This window comes from Ambystoma mexicanum, chromosome 6q, assembly GCF_040938575.1.
Source record: "Ambystoma mexicanum isolate Mex_15411 chromosome 6q, UKY_AmexF1_1, whole genome shotgun sequence".
Taxonomy (NCBI): Eukaryota; Metazoa; Chordata; class Amphibia; order Caudata; family Ambystomatidae; genus Ambystoma; species Ambystoma mexicanum.
In genome coordinates this window covers 599,984,709-600,004,979 of record NC_090937.1, presented here as the reverse complement: position 1 = coordinate 600,004,979, position 20,271 = coordinate 599,984,709, and the positions used below count along the sequence as shown (strand labels likewise).

General features: G+C 45.8%; 1 protein-coding gene across 2 annotated transcripts in view; it reads right to left on the bottom strand.

Annotated features, from left to right (window-relative positions):
- LOC138516158 (EF-hand calcium-binding domain-containing protein 14-like) overlaps window positions 1–20,271 on the bottom strand; it is a 483,644-nt gene that overhangs the window by 74,848 nt on the left and 388,525 nt on the right. For both annotated transcript variants that reach the window (XM_069631076.1, XM_069631075.1), the window contains one exon: window positions 971–1,148. In XM_069631076.1, coding sequence (XP_069487177.1) covers window positions 971–1,148 — 178 coding nt within the window. The remainder of the gene's footprint in view (window positions 1–970; window positions 1,149–20,271) is intronic.

The window sequence follows — 20,271 nt, the reverse complement described above, 5'->3', positions numbered from 1 at the left end:
CTCTTATGGAAATCTTTCACAACTGGAAACTGTGTACTTCACCTTCTCTCACACAAAAGAAGCCTACCGCACCATTGACTCGTTAGGCAATAAGCCCCCATGGGTGGGGGACATTACCGGCCAGGTGACACCTCGGGCCAGTTAGAATACCGAGTGAAGTGAGGGCTTTTATGTTAGCCAGGGGCATTACCTACCCCAGTAATGCCACCACCCAGAGGGGTTTATTGCTATTAGTATACCGGCACATTGTACCAGGATACTAATTGTGTTTGCCATTTCTCAACTTGAAAAAATCTACAAAACAAGATGGCCACCATGGACCAGGGAGAAGGGTACTACACATAGTTCCTTCTCCTTTTCCATGGCAGATATTGCCACGACAGAGCTGCACCGGTAACACAGAGTGTTCCTGGCACCGGTGAGGAACGAAGGAGATTAAGGTAAGTGGGGTTGGGTGCAGGGGTGGGTGGGTTAATGTGGAAATTGGGGTTGGGGGTGGGGGGAAGAAGAGGAAGTGGATTTTAAGGGGCACACTTGCCTCAGTACTGGTGTGGAAGATGGCATCCTCCCGCTTCCAAGGAGGTGTGGAAAAAAACCCGTTCTGAGCCTCCTGATTGGCGGTGAGGCTGTCACACACACCCAAGCCATGTACTAATTCTAAATATAGGAACTGTAAATCCCAGATCTGGAAATGAACATGTTACTAATATCCACAACGTCCTGAAAGATCTAGACATGAACGTCATGCGCATATATGCATGGCTCACAAATAACCATACCACCCTGAGAGACACCCTACTACTTGATGGCTATAACACCCATATAAACAATAGAGACTCTTCACACGGAAAGCCGGTGCAGCAGTCCTCTCTCCCTGCAGGTGTAATTGGCACTGGCCAATGGAGAAACGGTTTTGGGAATGGCCAGAGAATTGTTTAAGCTCCCATCCGCTCGGAAGAATGTCACATACCTGTCGCTTCAGCTGGTGGGTGCAGGGTAGTAGCACTATTCTTGCCTTCCTTAAAAGGCCGGGCGGTGGATGTCTCAAAGGAGTTGAAGTGCGCCCTCTCCGTGATGTTCAAGGCGTTTTCAAGAAAGTAGAAATCGTCCTTAAGTTGAGAAATCTGTAGCAGAGTGTTGTCCAGTCCCTACAAGAAAAGGTAAACACAGGCTATGACAACAATGCGAGAACGTGAACTAATAGGAGTGGTCAGAAATGCATCCACCTCTACTATCAGAGCCCTTGTAATAATTCCTGCGTCACTGACTACTAACTTCTGTTTCTCATTCAACTTTGAGGAAGCAGAGTCAGATAAACATCACTTTCCAACTGTTTGAATAACGAATACGCCTGAAGAAAGCCATGAGCAATTATGGAGATCGTAGAAGGGCAGCAAAACCAGAGACGTTGATAAATGTAATGAAAACGATGTGTTATTTATACAGCGCTTTCGCCAAAGTGCTCGACAGAGAACGTATTTACATACAATATCACACAACTAAAGTAGGTACTCATTTATCGACCTAAGAAGGATGAAAAGCTGAGTTGGCCTTGCTGGGATTCGAAGCGCAGATCACACACAGATTGTGGCAGCAAGTGCTCAACTCGCTGAGCTATCTTACCAGCATGCACACATATTTCTTTTGATGATTTGCTGGTTTGTGCATCTGTTTCATTGCGCAATATCTAATTGAAATATAATAGCGATTTTTTACAAAGGAGGCATTAGCACAAAATACAAGCATCATAATTCCATCACGTGATGTGATCGGATGTTTCTTCTATGGGGGCGGTTATATGGTTAACTACACCTTTTAACGCTGTATTACAAGAATCTAATTGTTATACAAATATCATTAAGGCAGACACTGTTACTTCCAAAATACATAATCATCTGATGAACAGCTCTTAAACTAAATACATAATTATCATGAATACTTAAGGCCTGATTCACAGGAGGGATTTATACTGGCACAACCCCATAGGAAAACGCTTTGTCAATCAAGCCCTTAACGCCTTCAACACAATGGGCCTCATTCCGAGTGGGGCGGTAAGGGATACCGGGCACCTGTAAGGAGACGAGTGCCGGTAATCCCTTACCGCCCTACTACGAGCTCTCTTTGCGGGTCCCTCCTTTAACGCCTGGTCTGACCAGGCGTTATGGACGGGACACGTTAAGGGAAATCAGAGCCAATAACAGTACCGCAAATTGCGGTACTGTTATTAGCTCCATCCCCATTCCCATTGAGCCCTATAGGGGCTCCAATGGGACTGCAGAATGGTTTTTTCAATGGGGACTTACCGGTCCCGCAAAGGTCGGACTACACCGGTAAATCCCCATTGAACGAGACCGGTGCCGGTACTGTTATTGGAGGCAGTCATGGCGCAAATAGCGCCATGACTACCTCCAATCTCGGAATGAGGTCCAAAATCAGTAAAAAAGAGTAATCGTATCTTAATTGTACCTTCTTGAGTATAGCAGTATTCAAAGAATCTGCAGCAATCAAATGCTCATTCCAACCATTTTACCATTTCTAACCAAAAGTGGTAGAGTGTAAAATACAAACTCGTGTCGTTAGCAGAGTACAGAAGTCCCCGATCTGTGCTAAAATGTTCAAGTTTAAAACGCAAATTATACAATCGTTTTGTGTCCAATTCATCTAGGTTCCTGCAACGAGTCAATAAGTGAACTCTTTTATGCCAAGCCTCCCTTTGAGTAAAAATATTGTTGCCGAGCCCCGCAATTGTGTAAACATATTGCTCCCAGATATCCTTTTTGCTTATATTATCTAATAAAAGCAGTGCCGTACTCTCTTTTGGAAGAGTGTCGTACCCCCCTTGGACACAGTTTAGTCATCTGCAGGGGGGGCCAGCCCCACAGTTTGAAGACCATGGTGCCAGAGCCTAGGTTGCGGGAACACATGGCACAAAGGCCACCAGTCTATGGACCAGAACTTGGATGGAGACCTGACAGACAGACCTCCTGCTCTCTACAATACATGGTGTCACCGAGAGGATGCATGCAACACACAGGTGAAGTGGCCTGAGATGGAAATCATGGTATCAGATCAAAACCCATGCATCAACCATTGGAGTTGCCAGCATCAAACGGCCTGCCCAGCTGCCAACCCAAAACTAAAAATGAAAAGAGGACTCAACTGCAGGCCAGAGAACCAACCTCAGTGCATCAGAAGAAGCCGGTGATAGCACGCAGCTACGTGGTCCTTGGATTTTTGGCCATCTGCGAAGAAGGCACTTTCTGATTAGAATCCAAAATGCTCGCCAGATATTGAATCCCCTCGTGCATCCGAAGGAAAGTGAATCAGGAGAGACGAGCCACCAGAGGCAAGGCCTGATTGGAGAGCCTGAAACAATGGCAGGCTTTCAAAGGTAGATGAGAAAGCCCTAGCCCCTGGAGCAGAGATGGTATCTAAGGAGGTCCAAACTAGAAATAGGTACTGGAGAAAGAAGTTAAGAGCTTCACTTTGGATCGCTTTTCTCGCATTGTTACACCAAACAGTCTGGACCCGCCTGTGAGTGGCCAGGCTCCTTCAACAATTTCCCAGAATGCCTGAGTCCACAGCTTGACTGGATTTCTGCCCCATACCTGGCACACTCGCATTGCCCCAGTGCAGCAGCAGAAACCCAGAAACTGCTTCTTTTAATTGAATAAGACACCATCCCATATTTCCTAGTCTTCGAGCCAGGGCACCTAGCTTTGTACTTTGCTTTGTCCCGTGTGTCTTGTTCAGGGAATTTGTGGGGAGTTGAGGCAGGTGCCTATCTGTCTGGAACTTAGTGAATGGACACTGTTCTCCACTTATAAGTCACTTGTGAGGAGACCATGTTTTGAATTATTCTTCTTGGCTTTTATTAGGATTTTAACTCATATTAATACGGGTGTTATTACTCTCTTTGGCAACTGTAGACTTGGGCGAGCTATTCCTCATACAGTATTAAGGACCAGGTATTGAAATATTGAAATACTGTTGATTCTTTTACCTAATCTAAGAGAAATATGCCTAACGCTTGGGAATTATTATCTTCTGTTCTCTTCGGGGGCATCCAAACCTTCCATTTCGCAGTAACCTTGGAGGTGGCTTTGCAGCCACTATCTGGCCTGCACAGGTCTGTATTTCAGCTAATTTCAGCACGTTGAATCTCCCTGCAGCTTCCTATGCTTCTTCAAAGCTTCCCATTTACTCTAACGTTGCTTCGCCGTTCATTTTATTCAAGATGGCCACTTGTTACTGTTCCGGTTCTACGTTTAGCAAACTATATTTGTATATCGTGTGTCGTGCGTTTCAGCGTATACATTGATTGTGCTATGTTACTCATGTTTACATGGTGCAGGTAACATTCTTCATGTCTAAATGCATGTTTGACCTAATGTCTGCATTTCTTCATGGAGAGTGCATATTTACATCATGTATATTGTATCTTCGTGTGTCAGTTTGGCGGTCACAGCATTTCAATTTCTTCTTGAGTTTGCAGATGTATCTCTTCTATTGTTCCAGGAGAAGGTCTTTAGGGTTCTCTTAGTGCATAGAGTTTCTTGTACTTGCGGTATACCGACGGGTGAGGGGCTGACACCCTAAATGACATACTCCTCTCGTTTCTACAATATGGAGGTGGGGATGGGCAGAAACCATGAATGACCTATTCATCGGCCTCTCGACAAGTCACATGGGAACAGCTCCTTCCCGCTTCTTCCTGATACTTATCTTTTCATCCTCATCTGTCTCAGAACCCTAATATGGCTCCATTGCATTGTGTCCTTTATAGACCACGGTAGTCAGAAGCTATACCATTGCCCCACTTTCCCCATTCTTTTGCTCTATATTAGCCAGGAACCTTGTACAGGGAGAATGCAAGGGCCAATACAAGGATATTTCCCTCATTCAATTTCACCTTCCTTTGTTTGTGCAATTCCCTGATCCACAAAAAAGTTAACATTTTGCTTGGTTCCTTAGGGGACCGAGGGGGTGCCCCAGCCCCCTTTTACCATTTCCGAATGGGGTCCTGTGTACTGGGAGGGGGCATTTGAATCTACTGGGAGTGATCCCATCACGAGAGCCCAAATCAGCATCAAAGTGAACCAGTCCTTGTAATGACCAGGACACATTTCGAGGCGCCTCTTACCAAGCCCTGCGGGGTGAAGGAAGAGCATTACCAGGCTAGCCTTGACAGACACCTTTTGGGGTGCTCGATGATTCTCTGGACCTCGCTTGGCCTGCTTTCTCCTGCAGTAGGAACACCCCACGTAGGAAGATGCATGGGCATCTTCAGGACACTATCCCGTGACAATTGCGCAACAGCAGAGGTTGCCAGTGCAGACAACTTTCAATTTACTAGAGTGTTTAGGCCTTGCAATGTGGCATCACTCCTGGGGCTAATGAGACTCCTTGGCAGCCAAGTCTAAATTCTATGCAGCGTCCCTTCGAAGCTTCCTCTTTAATCTTTTTCTGTGGTCTCGAAATGATTGTTGCATCCTGACATTAAGCATGCTGAAGGATAAACTTTGACATCGCGCAGCCAGGTAGATCCCCTCTGTGAAGACAGGTCATTGGTTGATCTAGAAGCTTGTAGTTGCTATCTTGATGCTTTTGCAACAAGTCCCAGCGTGAGAATGAGCAAATCATCAGTAGCGATGGCCAGCAGGATGTCTCAAATCCTCACTGGAACAATTGTGCACTTTACCCTGACACATAAAGTTACACAATATCGATGCAGTGCAATCTCACAATTTCTTCACTCTCATGTTGCACAGCAATGGTTGTCTATCTTTGAGCGGAATGTGCAAAGGTACTCTGTGCTGGGGCATCCTTTTTAGCAGAGTGCCACCTCTACTGAAACCTATTCACATGTTTTCATTGCAGTCTTGTCGTGACATCTCTACTGACGTCCAATGAAATATTATAACACTACGCAAATGTAATTGCTTATTAGAGTTGTCTGTAATCATGGATGCCTGCTGCCGAGCCAGCATACAGTGTGGAAGGCAACTCTCGTGGCAGACAGAATTCCAGCAGTCAGTAAATCACTTAATTATTCTAATTGTAACATGTATTTCAGATTCCTTTGTTTCTTGCTGTTTTGTTCGGATAATTAAAGCCATTAGTCAATAAGGAGGCATTTATTAAAGGATGCGCATTTGGAGTGAAATCCAGTGGCGCGGGAATCTATTGGCGTGTTACGACCAACTTTAGACCAATGCAGTGCAAGTTTTATATCAGTGTGCACTATTCCATCCACAATATAGATGTATTCTGCAGAGCAACCACTGAAATACCTCCTGCTACACACTGAGCAAGAGACCAAGTACTAAAGGGGATGGTGTTCTGACCTTGCCTTACAATAAACAATGCCCCCTTTATACATTTCTCTTCATATAAAAGGAACATCTGTGTATATGTATGGGCGTCTGTTCGAAATGTTCAGCATACTTCCAAACATGCTACAAACCTGAAATCTGTCATGTGAGTACGCTCCATGGTGTAGATAATGTAAAAAGAATATTAAGCGGTCTGCAATCCTTACCCCTGCCAAATGGCTCTTTTCTGCATAGTTCTGCCATAGTTCTAGGTAAAGTTCAGCAGTTAATTGTTCCTAAACATTCCACACTATCAGCTTTCTAGCTAAGCTTAGCAGCACTCACTTCTGAAGTATGCGGGTGACAGGAAACGGTGCATGTCTCTTATGCTAATTACAGGAACTTCATTTCGCACGGGAGTTGATGAATGTATGCCATCTCAACAGTACGAAGTTTACATGCTTCAGCCGTACATGTACAGGTACGGCACTTGAAGCTTAAACACTTCAGCCCTACACGTGCAGCACTTATATTGAGGTTGCTGCTGCCTCGGCCGCAGATCGGGACACCAGTAATGTTGATGCGCAATCTCAATGCTCCAACGCAAAGTAGATGGAATCGATCAACTTGTTATTCGGGTAGCGCAACCAACCATGCAACATCATCATCTTTATTCAGTCAATGAATTCAAACTAGGACTGAAGTGGGAATTACTGTGCGAAGCACGGGGACACTTGCTAGTACAATAATATTTCTATGTAACTGTGGAGATACGTAAACTTATAAAGGGCCTCAGACTTTAATCCCTTTGGTCCATATGGTCACAAAATCATGATGGTTTAATACATGCATTATTTAGCAATGTTATAAAATCCAAATTAATTTAAAATACTCAGATTTAAAAAAGTATTTTGGTTTGCCCCTTTAGAAAATGTAAATAGTAGAACTACCCTGTTTTATTAAATTGCACATCTAAAGGTTAGGATAATTTATATGAAGTTTAGAATGTATCTTATTAGAATACCAAAATAAATATATCATGGAAGCTAAAGTAATAATTACAAACATCAAAAAGGACACTTATGAAATATTTTGAATGTACCCATTAATTAGCTAATGAAAGAAAAATAATGCCCGTGGCTTTAACTCAATCAATGGACATGCTCTAGGTGTGTGCCCTTCTAGAATATCAATGTGAAGGTCCTAGACAAATACCCCCTTCGTCATCCCACCTCTCCTTGCAGTGGGATTAAGAACATCCTACCTTTTCACTTCATTCCATATGCAACCTCCTTGATCATTATATGTGTGTCTGGGTAAGGATTACATCGTCGACATAGCATGAGCCTTGTCGGCTATTAATGCAACGCTGCACAAGGCACAATGGGCGGGGTGAATTCATCAGAAAAGGGCAGTCACCTGAGCTACTCCCTTTGCATTGTCTACTCAACTAAGCTTCCTCACCAGAGGACCTCTTAAAAGGCTCTGCCAATGGCTCTCTGATTTGTGTGGTTGTGTGTACTCTCCCGAAAATCGTACTTACTCTTACCAGATGTCTGTTCTTTTTTGTATTCATAGAAGTGAGTGGTTTTCTGATGGTTCAACGGACCCAGGTGTTGTTAAAATATCAATCTACTAGTCAGTCGGGTCTCCAATAGGACGACCCTGAAGGATCTCTTTGTCCTGATGAATGCTTATACAGACATTTCAGCAGAAACTAGTTGGAGTGACTCCTAGAACTGTACTGCAAAACCCTTGAAAAAATGGTTTAATAGTGTTTTTTTTAACCATGGAGAGCTCGTCCTGTTTCATGTGATTATAACATTAAAGTCTCCAATTTCGGAGAGGCCAGGTCGTGCTGTAGTTCAGAAGTGCCATGTAAAGTTGAAGTCTTTTCCCGCCTTTTGAGCTTGCCAAAATAGACTGACCTCCCAGCCACACATTACTAGTATGGTGAATTGCTTTTTTTTTTCTCGAAAAACCGGGTCAGACAGCCGCCTTCTCGGAATTGGGGTTCTTCTACTCTCAGGGACAGCACTCCTTGCAGCTCTCATCCTTCGCTCAACAGCTCATTCTTTGGACCCTAAAGTCCTATACTGTACTGTTCACTAGACAGCACTTGCAATCATGTGCCTGCTAAATTGAAACTTCATTGATGTGTGTGCCATTATCAGCTAAATTGACACTTCTAGCCTTTTGTTTGAAACTGTACCCCAATTAAACTTGAAAGGAAGGATTTGCTGCTCTTGCAACCCCTCGGCCCACACCTCCTTCCCCCCATATCACTGATGAAGCTCCTGTTTGTTCAGGGCATCTGAGTAAGAATCCCATTGGGATTCGCTCATGCAAATGTCTTCACTAAATAAGCTACACCAGGTTCATCTTTGGCCATTTCCGATAGGCCATCTGTGACGAAGTCCCCTGCCTAGCCTTGGGGACAAACAGTAGGGTAGCCCAAGGGGCTGGCTCCAGCTGGCTCTGTGGGTTTGAACTATGTCCCAGACCCACCCAGTTTGTGGGCTCAAGATGCGTCCCAAACCTCACTAAAAACTTCAGACTCACTTCGTAACTACAGGCCGTGGCTTGCACCTATTGACTGTTGCTGCATGTCTATTGGCCAATGCAGATGGGCATGTGTGATATTGGGGGTCTATTATACCCCTTCTGTGCTCTCTCTGACCTAGCCTAGGGTGGGGGGATCTGCAAGGGCATCAACATTCCCTTGGTGAGGTTCACAGCGCATCATGGGGAATCTGCAGACTGCAATGGCGGACATTTTGACATTGTTCTGGCAGCCACCAGCAATCTAAATGACTGTCTTCCAGATAGCCAAACTATTTGCCACTTATGAAAATGTGGGGCTCAGCCTGGGTCCGCAAACCCCCACTGCCCAGGCAGAGCCCCAACAGTGCCTCTGTGAGCCTCACGTGGGTAAGAGGGATGAACACGTGGCAGAAGGGGTTTGGCGACTTTTTAAATAAATAAACTGAACAGATAGCAGCTTCTTGCTCCAGTTGGGTGCACACCTGGCCAGCGTTGTTTCCACTAGCTGACAGAAAATGAAGGCTGATGAGAATTTGCATGGGAAATGCAAGCTTTGGTGACCCCCCTATAACTTTCCCGACATGGATAGAAGTTCACAACACACGCCAATACATTCAGATTTAACTATGCATACATTTTGGAAAGTATCATGCTGTTTTGTCGAATGGCAACAGAGTTATAAGCATCCGAACAAGTGTCCTTCCAATGGGTTGTTGTCACTGACACTGTAATGTATATAGCAACATTTAATATTGTATAAACTAGTCACATAATTACAAGTCAAAATTAAACATAGAGTGTGGTCCCCTACAACGATAGACCAGAGGTGGAGACCTCAACGGCTGATGGCCAGACAGCCTGCTGTGGGTCCTGGTGATTCATGTTGAACAAGTTAATCATGAGAGAGCCTTACTCTGCTAATTTATATATCCAAGTGCTGTGCTTTATGTCAAATTTGCCAGACATCTGAGCGTTGACTCTACATTCAGACTTTTTGAAATCTCGCACCTGTCAGCCAGTCATCTTATAGCAATTAAACCTTGCACAGCTGCCCGATTTGCAGTTTTAGATATGTTTGGATAGATCCATAAATCATATACCATTGTGTACATTTCTGTGCACTTATATAGGTCTATTCATTATCTCTTGTATACTAATAATAATGTGTGCATGTTCGATGTGTATTATATCCATTGGAATGTTCAAAGACACATTGGACAATCTGTGGGCTTATATAAACCAGTATAGCACTATATATCCTGAAGATTGTTCAGAGAGCTACATTGGCGGGCTACCGGCAGCATGAGCGGGTAACCACAGACACATCTTTGCGACTGCACAGGCAGGGAGCGATGCAGGTTATAATAGCTTTACAGGCCCCACCCTCAGACTGATACATGATGTTATGGGCCCCTAACCCTTGATAAACAACCTAGCTGTCCTTGAGCATTTAAATCAGTCTTCAGGGCCCATACCACCTGGTGTGGCCCTTGGACCAGGTCTAAAAGCCTTAATTATGGCCCAGGGAAGTGATGTGTAACTCCCCCATTGGCCAGCCTCCCTGCTATTGAAGCGGGTCTGGCTCAGAAAGTCCTTAGAGACCAGAAATTGTCCAATGAGGGAAGCCATGCCGTTTCCCCAGGCTTACTGTTGTGGCAGCATGGCTATCAGCGTGGCACTCCCTCTCGTCACAGGAACGCTGCGCCAACAGCTATGCTGCCAGCGCTGCATGTTACTGCGGACATCCTGTGATGAGAGGGAACACTGCGCTGTCAGCCATGCTACCACCACCACTTGACTCTCATTACGGCGCTCCTTCTCAACATGGGGGCACCTCACTGACACCCATGGGTCCGTGGCTTTCAGTGCAGCGCTCCCTAGAAGCGAGGAGAGAGCATGGCTGTGGGCGTGGCGCTCCTCTGAGGAAAGGATGCAACACACTGAGATCCATGCTGCCAGCACAGCGAGCATGGGGGAATGGCATGGCTTCCCTCATGTGTCTGTGCCTCTCAGCGCAGCACTCTCTCTTCTCGGGAGCGATTTACTAACTGACAGCCCTGCTGACAGCTTCGCTCTCCTCACCCGGGTCGCACCTGACAGATCCAGCCCGGACAACTAAATGACCAGCCCCTTTCCCTGTTCACTTTACAGTCTTAAGGTAGTGGGACAGCGCCCCTACCTCTCTCGCCCCTCCGCCCAGCCAGCACTGCTCTCCTCCTTCCCAGTGCCACATTTGATAGATGTGCGCAGAATGACCAATCACCCGCCCCTTCCCCACCCGCTGCTCTCTCCTTACCTTGTTATGGTGGGGGTGGCCATCCGCCCCACTTGCTGTCTGCAGCCTTTGCTTGCCGTACCTGGCAGATGCCACCCAGCTGTTGTTAAGCCTTGCTCCTCTCAGCATTGGTTGCTGGGAACTAACCAGTTCTCAGTAACCATATAAAACAGATTGCCTTTTATTTAAAAATGCTACATAATAGCTTTATTGACCGCTTCCTCAGGCCATACTGTGAGTTATGGCCCCTGAAGACCTCGTTAAACACCCTTGCTGCACTTGTGTCTTTAACTTGGATTTCAGAGCCCATAGTTCCCGATACGGCCCTATGTCTAGGTCTATAATGCTTAATTTTGCAAACCAATGCACTGGCAGAGCGTAATAATGTCCTATGGACTTATGCATGAATGTGGCCTATGTAGTGAAATCCTATCTAGTGAGCAATGTAGCGCTGAACGAGAAAGAGGCAGAATGCACAGAGGAACAAAACATGGATAGTCTGGGGAGGGGGGATGGGCGTAAACTAAGAGGGTCCATCCCGTGGGCCATGCATGTAGTTCTCCAGAGATCTTTGTGGAACCTGCAAGCGTATATTAGAATTCTAGCAGGGTGCTTCCTGCCGTTCATCCTCAGGACTAGCATGGTGGCCCCGCCCCTTTTCCACATCCCCGAACCCCTACATATTTCATTGCACCCGAAAATATGTATTTGACAACCAAAAGATTGTATATAACTTTGATAAGAACCCCAATCATTTGTTTATATGAATTTAAGAAGACACCCCAAAAAAGTTAATATGCATTTAATACACATTTAATATAAATTGGATAAGAGTATCAATGAATTGGATATACATAGATATATGAGGGTGGGAGGTATTAAGCTATGACGCTACTAGGGTTGGGTCTTACACTGCCTATATATGGCTGTTACTGTAGGCCTTGAAAACAAGTGCGCTCTTCAGACTTTTTGGAGTTATCCAGCGTGGTGAAACTGCAACTATGAACAGCTGCGATTACCATGAGGGCAAGAGTGCATGTCTTTTCAAGGCCTACAGTAACAGCTATATATCATCTACATATATGGTGTTGTGAGAGTATTCAGGTAAAGTGTTGTGTGTGTATGAGGAAGAGGTATCAATTGGGGTAGTGTGGGTATGTGTCAGAAGGCCCATGTAATGAAGAGGGAGAGAGGGGGGCAGAGGAGATTAAGAGAAGATGGGGAAGGGATCAGATTGAAAAGACCTGTGTGTGTGTGTGTGTGTGTCTGGATAATGGTGTAGGTGACTGAGGGAGAATGTTGGGTGGTTGTGTGGGGGAAATTAGTTGATTGGAGAGTAGGGTCAAGTCAGTGGGTGGAGACAGGAGGATAGAGAGAGGAGCGAGAGTGTGGTAAGATCTGAGGAGAAAGGGAGAGAGGTGGAGAGAGGAGAGTAGGTAGTGAGGAATGTTCAATGCACAGAGGGAGAGAGAAGAGAGGATGGAGTATAGAGAATGGGAGTGAAACAGAGTAGCGCTAGACAGAGTGGGCAGAGACCAGCAGGAGTATAAGGAAGAAGCATGGAGAGAGAGAGAGAGAGAGAGAGCGAAGGGGAGAGAGACAAAGAGGGGATAATGAGGACAGAGCAGAGAGGTGAGAGGGAGTGAGAGAAACAGAGAGAGGGAAGTGAAAAAGGGGCAAGAGAGAGAGAGAGAACTTGTGGAGCCTGCCATTAAGAAGGGAACATAAGAAAACCTAGGAAGCTGGAAAATCCTTATATTTCCCAGCCTTTAGGCCCACCCCAGAGACAGAGACGGGGAGAAAGCAGGGGCTACCTTGCATTAGTGTCACACAGTGGGAGATTGTGCTGGGAAGTAGGGACACCTGGGTGGAGGGAGCACACATGGAGGCTGAAGAAAACATATGGGTCTTCTTAGCTTTGCCACCAAAATGTTTCCAGAACACCTGTTGTTGAAACCTAATAAAACGTTGAAACTTACTATCTTTGTCATTGCATGTTTGTAGCCAGCTGTGACAAGTGGTCTAACTGTGGGATTGTTTAGGTCCAGATACAGAGGCCGACCACTACTACGAATGTTGTAGGGTAACCAAGAATCCCAAGCTCCCTACCAGGGCAGCCCCACGAGTTGTAGGATGTGATCACAACAGTGAGGAAGAAGTAGCGAGCCCACCACCAGGGAAGGCCTTGGTGAAGACAGGTCTGCAGGTGGACAAACCTGAAGATATTCATGGCCACATTGCTCTGAAATGTGAGCTTGCCCACAAGCACGCCCTCAATGTGGGAGCACGAGTGGTTGATGGGGACTACCGTGGGAGGTGAAGGTGGTCCTCTTAATCCGGGGAAGAATGCCTACATTATCATCCAGGCCAACCTATTGCCCAGCTGGATTTTGAAAATATACTGGTCAAGGAATTAGAGGAAGAGGGGCTGGAGGATGCTGGGTGGGGCTGGGTTTGGCGAGATGACTGCCACAAGCCAGGTGGACGAGAGGCCAGTGGGGAGCCAAGGTCCAGCGGCCCTGGGATAGGCAGAAGCCCAATGATGCAGCCCACCTTTGGAACAAGCCAAGAAGAATCTGGTTTCTGAAGACAAAAGTAAAACACTAAAAACACCAGAGGTTACCTTGCATTAGTGTCACTTTGTGAGAGATCATGCTGGGAAGTAGGAACAATTTAGATAGGAATGAGGGAGCCCTAGTAGAGGTAGAGAAAGACATAGAGACCTTCCTTGCTTGGCCAGCATCAAATATTTCCAGAAACCTAATAACATAGTGAAAATTACTATCTTTGTCATTGGATTCTTGGAGGCATCTCACACACCCTCCACCAAAGAAATCATCTGCCACCACTCACTTTGACTTTTTCACAATGTCAGCGCCTCCTCAGGAGCTGCCCTCCCCCTGGCACGAAAAGCTATCTCCACCACTGGACTGGGCATATTAATGTGTGACAGGATCAGGGATTTTACCCTGTCAAGCGGGGAGGGGAATCCCTCTCCACCTGGGGCAGGGTGTTTCTCAGAGCCGGTCCTGCCCCAGAGTGGGGTGTGGGAGTTCGGAGGGCCCCAGTCTCTGTCCCTTCTACCTTTGCCTGTCCAGAAAAGTTAAGCACCACTTGTTATCACCCCGTACCTGCTGTGCCCTGTTATGGCCAGCGTTCCTTTTCCTCTTTTTCAGTGCTCAAGATACCAGAAGTTCATGTGGCAGAGGAGTTAACGAGGAACCCAGCAGCTAGAGAGTCAGTGATGAACTATAAGGCCCCAGAGTGGTCTGTGCTGCAGACCAGCACCCAGGAAGCATCAGGACATGCAAACAAAGACCTTTCGACTGATTGTGTTTGTTGTGAGCCACCATTGCTGAACTCAGGCAGACCCCTGCATAAGGACCATGTGCATAAGAGCTTTGGAAATGACTATGTTTGCCGTGGGTCACCATTGCCAAATTCTGGTCGACCAATGCTTGAGGAGGTTGCTGGGCTTCAGATGAATTTTAAATCCTTGTACATGTTTTATTTCAACCGTGGTGAAAAAAACAGGGTTGAGATCAGCCCACGGAACCAGGTGGACTCCAGTACCTATGGTAGGATGAGGAGCAGCATAAAGGGACCACTGGAAACAGGGCAGAAAAAGGAAGAGGAGGAAGGACAGTATAACAAAGCTTTGAGGAGGATTGTAAATAACGTGTGCAAGGTGAGGTATTGGTTGGTGAGAGAAAGTGGTAATCGAGTGTGAGACTGTGTGCATGGAAAGTGAAGGGGGAAGTAGTATAGTAGAGAAGGAGAGCTAAGAGCCTTGTAGGCATCAATATTCCTTCATGAGCACTTAGTCCAGAGCCCATGAACCCGTATGATGCACGAGGAGTGACAAAAATGAGACTGAAGGCAAGTGAACCTGACATGCTGGCAAGCGGATTAACTAAAAGAATAGGGATGGAAAGTACCAGAAGTCCAATCAGTAAGTTCAGAGGCAGCAGGAGTACTCAGGAGTGCCGTTGATGACACAGTGAAAGAAAGTAAGAAAGATACAAAATAGATACTCAGAGAAAAAGAAAAAAATCAAATCAAGCAACATTGTGAGACAAAATCCAGGGAAAATTGAGCGAAGTATGGGTCGGTACATAAGTGATCACAAGGAGACAGCCATGGTAAATCCAAGTTCAAATCATTAAGCAGGCACAAGTCTGTACACATGATTTCAGGCCATGACAGTATTTAGGTAAGGACCAAGAGGGGTCAAGGAAAGTACACAAAATAGGCAGAGTTAATGCAGTTAAGAGGGGGCAAGAAGCAAGGACTGAGCTCAGTTAGGAAATTAGAGCACCTTCCCTGCTTTGCTGGAGCTTATATCTGGTTGTTTTCCGATCTGTACTACGCGGCACACTGACCATTGCATTATGTGACGCAAGCGCTGTGCTGCTTGGCATAATCGCCCCTCAGTCTGCTGGGATACGTAGTCTCTTCATGTCCGTAACTGCAACAGCATAGGCCAATGCCAAGAATAGTTATGTCTAAATAGTGCCATGACAGAAGGAGAGTAGAAGCAATGGAAAGGAAGGAAAGAACATCAGGGCAAGGCTAAGTGAGAACTGGGTGATTGAAAGGCAGGTCTTCATAAGAACGTGTGGATTTTGTTAGACTCCAGTTAGGATTCACCTAGAAATTCCAGAGGGAGCCAGAAAGGGAAATGATTGCCTTTATGCCCTCACAAGTAGCCCGCCAGATAATTATCAGAAGGGGTTACCAATCTCTAGTAACTACCTTGGGATTTAGGGACATTTCATATGAGGAGGGAAAAGCCCACAAGACACAATAGAGAGATGGCCCTTAGTGAGACCTGCTTCAAACATCCTAATAAAAACCCTTGAACTGCCTTTGAGAAGTTGTGTGTACTTGAAGCCATCAGTTACACATGGTGACATTGTTAGATTCGATAAGCCCTGATACAGTGTCTTTACGTGACAGAGACAAATGGAAGACAAGTCAAAGGCAGGAGACTCCAGATGGCTGCAAGCACTAAACCACTGACTGAGAGATCTGGGTGATTGGAGTACTCTGCACACCCTACCAGAACAATTCCAGGACTCCCAGGAATCAGCCAGGTCTGACAGTGCCCCACAGAGGGAAGTCCTGGTGGAAGAACATAAGAAACATCTATTAGAACATATCCAGCAGGGTTGGGAGAGAACCAATAGATTGAAGTAATTGCAAGCCAGTGGAAGTGGTCTGCTGAGCCTCACCGCAGTGGAGAACCACTACCGACAGAGATGGGGAAAAGGAAAAGTTGTAATGCATGGAAGCACCATCCAAAGAAGATCACAGTTTTGTGGGAGAGGATTATGCCCAACCCTGATGCAAGACATGCTCAGGGCCATGGTGGAAGACCTCTGGCTCATAGTCTTCAACATCAAGAGACTCTCAGTCCCTGGCAGGGGGATTAATAAAAGATGAGAACAAAAGACAGTGCCACTCATGATCCTGCAAAAAATGATTAGTGGAATAGCTCCAGCCACATTTTCTGTGAATTTTGAGAGAATGGCCAAGACTGCAGGCTGCCACTGAGATTACTGCTCATGGTATGTTGCTCTCTTCTAAAAGGAGAAGCCCAGCAGGCCTTTCAAGCCTTAAACCCAGATGGGACAACACCATACGAAGAGCTGAATCAGGCTATCCTAGAGAGGATGGGGCAGGATCAGGAGAACTACAGGATCCAGCTATTACATCTGTATCAACGGGAAGGAGAACCTCCTTGCCAAATGTCTTGCACTGTGACAGAGCTGCTAATTAAGTGATTGAGCAACACAATGCATCACGAGGACAATGAGATGTTGGTCTTTGAACAGTTAATAGGTTCCTTGCCCCTGTACCTGCAAAAGGTAGTTTATCTGCCACATGAACCTGCTTCCGAAAGAAAGAAGCAATTGAAATGGATAATGCACACCAGAGGGCTATGTGTTCGCTAGAAGCAGTCCTGGAGCATAGAAAAGCCAGCAATATGAAACCTGGGACTTGGGAACAGAAAAGAGCCCAAACTTGAAGAAACCAAGTCTCACTCCTCTGGAACTCCAAACAAAGACAAGAACTCCCCTCCTGACAGACTGGAGAATGGACTCCTGAACCCAGGGTTAAAACACCTCTCAATGAATACCACACACAAGGGGATGAAGAACTGGCCAAAGTAAAATATCTCAGCAACCTAATTCCGGATGATGACGTGTACTAGAATCACCCACCTCGACAGTTTTTTCCACAGAAGAGGCTGATCAAATATTCCATATGTCAGTAACAGTGCAGGGAATACCTGCCAAATTCCTACTGGATTGAGGAAGTAAAATGACTGCTGTCCAGGCTATCCTGGTAACCTCAGTTGAGCTTCACCCAGGGTCTGCATGCCAAACAATATGTGTACAAAGAGACGCCAACTTTACCCCCAAGCAACCACCAAGAACAACATTTTAGGGAACCAGGTGTCAATGATAGTCATGCCAGGACTTCCACAAGAGGATCTTATAGGGACAAATTCTCCCCTATTTGCGATCGCTGCCTAAAGACACTATAATGTATTTTATTTATTTATTTGCATTTATAAAGCGCACAAAACGGCCCTGAGGCATCGTGGCGCTGTTACAGCGAGCTTGAACTTAACATAGATAAGATGTAACGTAGTCGGTTGCAGTAGTATAACAGGTTTACATACTTTGAGTGCAGCATTATCAATGACAAGTAGTAAGAGACAGAGCGGGACTAATATTTGGCTTTGCTATTGTTACAGTACAATAGCATAACTATGCAGGCTGGTTTTAAACAATAGTGGAACAAAAAGGTTTTTAGGTTTTTGTAGAAGGTGGTGTATGATTTTTCATTCCTTAGTGAGGTTGGCAGGGCATTCCAATTTTTGGGTGCGAGGTGTTGGAAGCTAGACCCTCCACTTTAGTTATTTTGAACGTAGAAACATAGATCTGGTTGGCACGGTGGGCTCTAGTGGGTCTGTTAGAGGAGTTGAGGGGGATTCTTTCCGAGAGGTAGGGTGGAGCACCTGATGTAAGGCATCTGTGTGTGATGGCCATGACTTTAAAGAGTATACGTTCCTTTCCCGGTAGCCAATGGGCCTCTTTCCTTGCTTGAGAGATGTGTTCCCCTGTGGGAATGGTCAGTGCTGCCCGGAGCACGTTGTTTTGCGTGATTTGGAGTTTTTTTACATTGTTGACAGAGTTGCCTAGGAATAGGGCATTACAGTAGTCCAGTTTAGTACCTATTGTGGCTCTGGCGATGGATAGGCAGTTTTTGGTGGAGAGAAAGGGCTTGACTGCATTGATCACCTTGGTGGTGAGCGCTGTGGAGGAGGCTATGGCGTTGACCTGGCGGGACATGGATACTGAGGCATCTAGGTGGACACCTAGGGTTTTGACAGTCTTGGACACTGTGATGATGGAATTATCGATGTTGAATTTTTTATATTGCAGGGGGAGTTTGTTGAGTGTTTCGCTAGTACCTACTATGAGTATCACAGTTTTGTCCCCGTTTCGGCAGAGGCCGTTGGCAGCCATCCAGGTTTGAATAGCTGTGTAAATTTTGGTTAGGGCTGTCGCATATTCTTCATAGGTCCCAGTTAGTGGGAGTAGTACCTGCGTGTCGTCTGCGTAGTTGGTGTACTCTATGTTGCGACAGTCGAGATCATTGAGGAGCGGAAGGGTAAATATGTTGTAGAGTGTAGGGGCGGTGCAGGAGCCCTGAGGAATGCCACAATGGATGATAGTAGGGGATGCCGAGGCTGTGTCTGAAAAGACCTTCATGAGTCTTCCATTTAGAAATGAGGCCACCGAGGCGATAGCTTCTGGGGAGAAGTGAACTTAATTTTTTAGGTGCATGCCTAAAATATCATGGTTGACAAGGTCAAAGGCGGCGGACAGATCCGGTAGGAGAAGGAGTGTCGGTTTTCCTTTGTCCATGATGTCCCCAAGTTGTATTTTTAAGTCGAGTAGAGCTGACTCTGTCCCGTGACCTGGTCGGAAGCCTGACTGTCTTTTGCCTAAGATGTGGTTGATTTCTAGATATTCCTGGATTTGCGTGTAGGCAACTTTGTCCAGGATCTTGTGCAAGAAAGGCACGGTGGTGATAGCCCTATAGTTATTAGTAATTTCTGGGTCGAGAGTATGTTTTTTTAGAAGAGGGCATACCCGGGCTTCTTTTTAAACTGTCTGGAACTGTGTTGGCGTTGAAGGAGGCGTTGATGAATGATTTGAGAAATGGGGCGAGTGTTTCAGTGCAGTCTTTAATGAGACTGGCTGGGCAGGGGTCTCCTTTGCAGTTGGAGGGTTTAATCTTGTTCATTATCTCAATGACTTCCTGTTCTGTTACTTCCCTGAAATTGAAAGGGGTTATGGGGGCTTTGGCGGAAGGAGGCACTGGGCTGGAGGTGGGCAGGTGGTCAGTTCTGGTGGTTAATTTAATGTGCTGCGACAGATTCTTGTGGTGCTCCTTAATTATTTCTTGTAGGAGTTCGATAGGCAAATTGAGTAGAGATATCACAAGATATTGTTAAAGACCAGGTTTGGTCTTTAACAATATCTTGTGATTTGGTAGCTGGTGTGGCGAAGAGTTCTTTGGATTTGGAGCTTGCATTTGTAATTCTTTCATTGTAGGAAGCTGACTTGGCTGTGATTATAGCTTTTTTTGTATTGAGAGGTGATTTTTTTGTAGGAGGATAGGGTGGCTGGGGAAGGTAGTTTCTGCCAGGTGTTCAGCACTTTTCTTTTCTGAGAGCGGAGCTCTGTTAGTTCCGAGGAGAGCCAGGTGTTTGAATGTTTCACTGTTTTAGCTTTTTAGTTCTGTAGAGGGGCAATGGTGTCTATAGCAGTGCTTATGGTGCGCTTATAAATATCTGCTAACACTGATGGGTCGGAGGACTTGAGATCTGTTGTGAGGGTGCTGAGGTGAGGTATGATCTTATCTTTGGTAAGAATTTTTGCGCATCTTGCCAAGGCTGGGGGAATAGGGTTAGGCTTTTTGGTCTTAGATGCGGCGGGGATGAGGAAATAAATGATGTGGTGGTCTGACCAGGGAGTGGGGGTGATGGAGCTAATGTCAATCTGACAGTTGTGGTCGGCTATCCAATCAAGGATGCAGCCTTTGTTATGTGTGGGT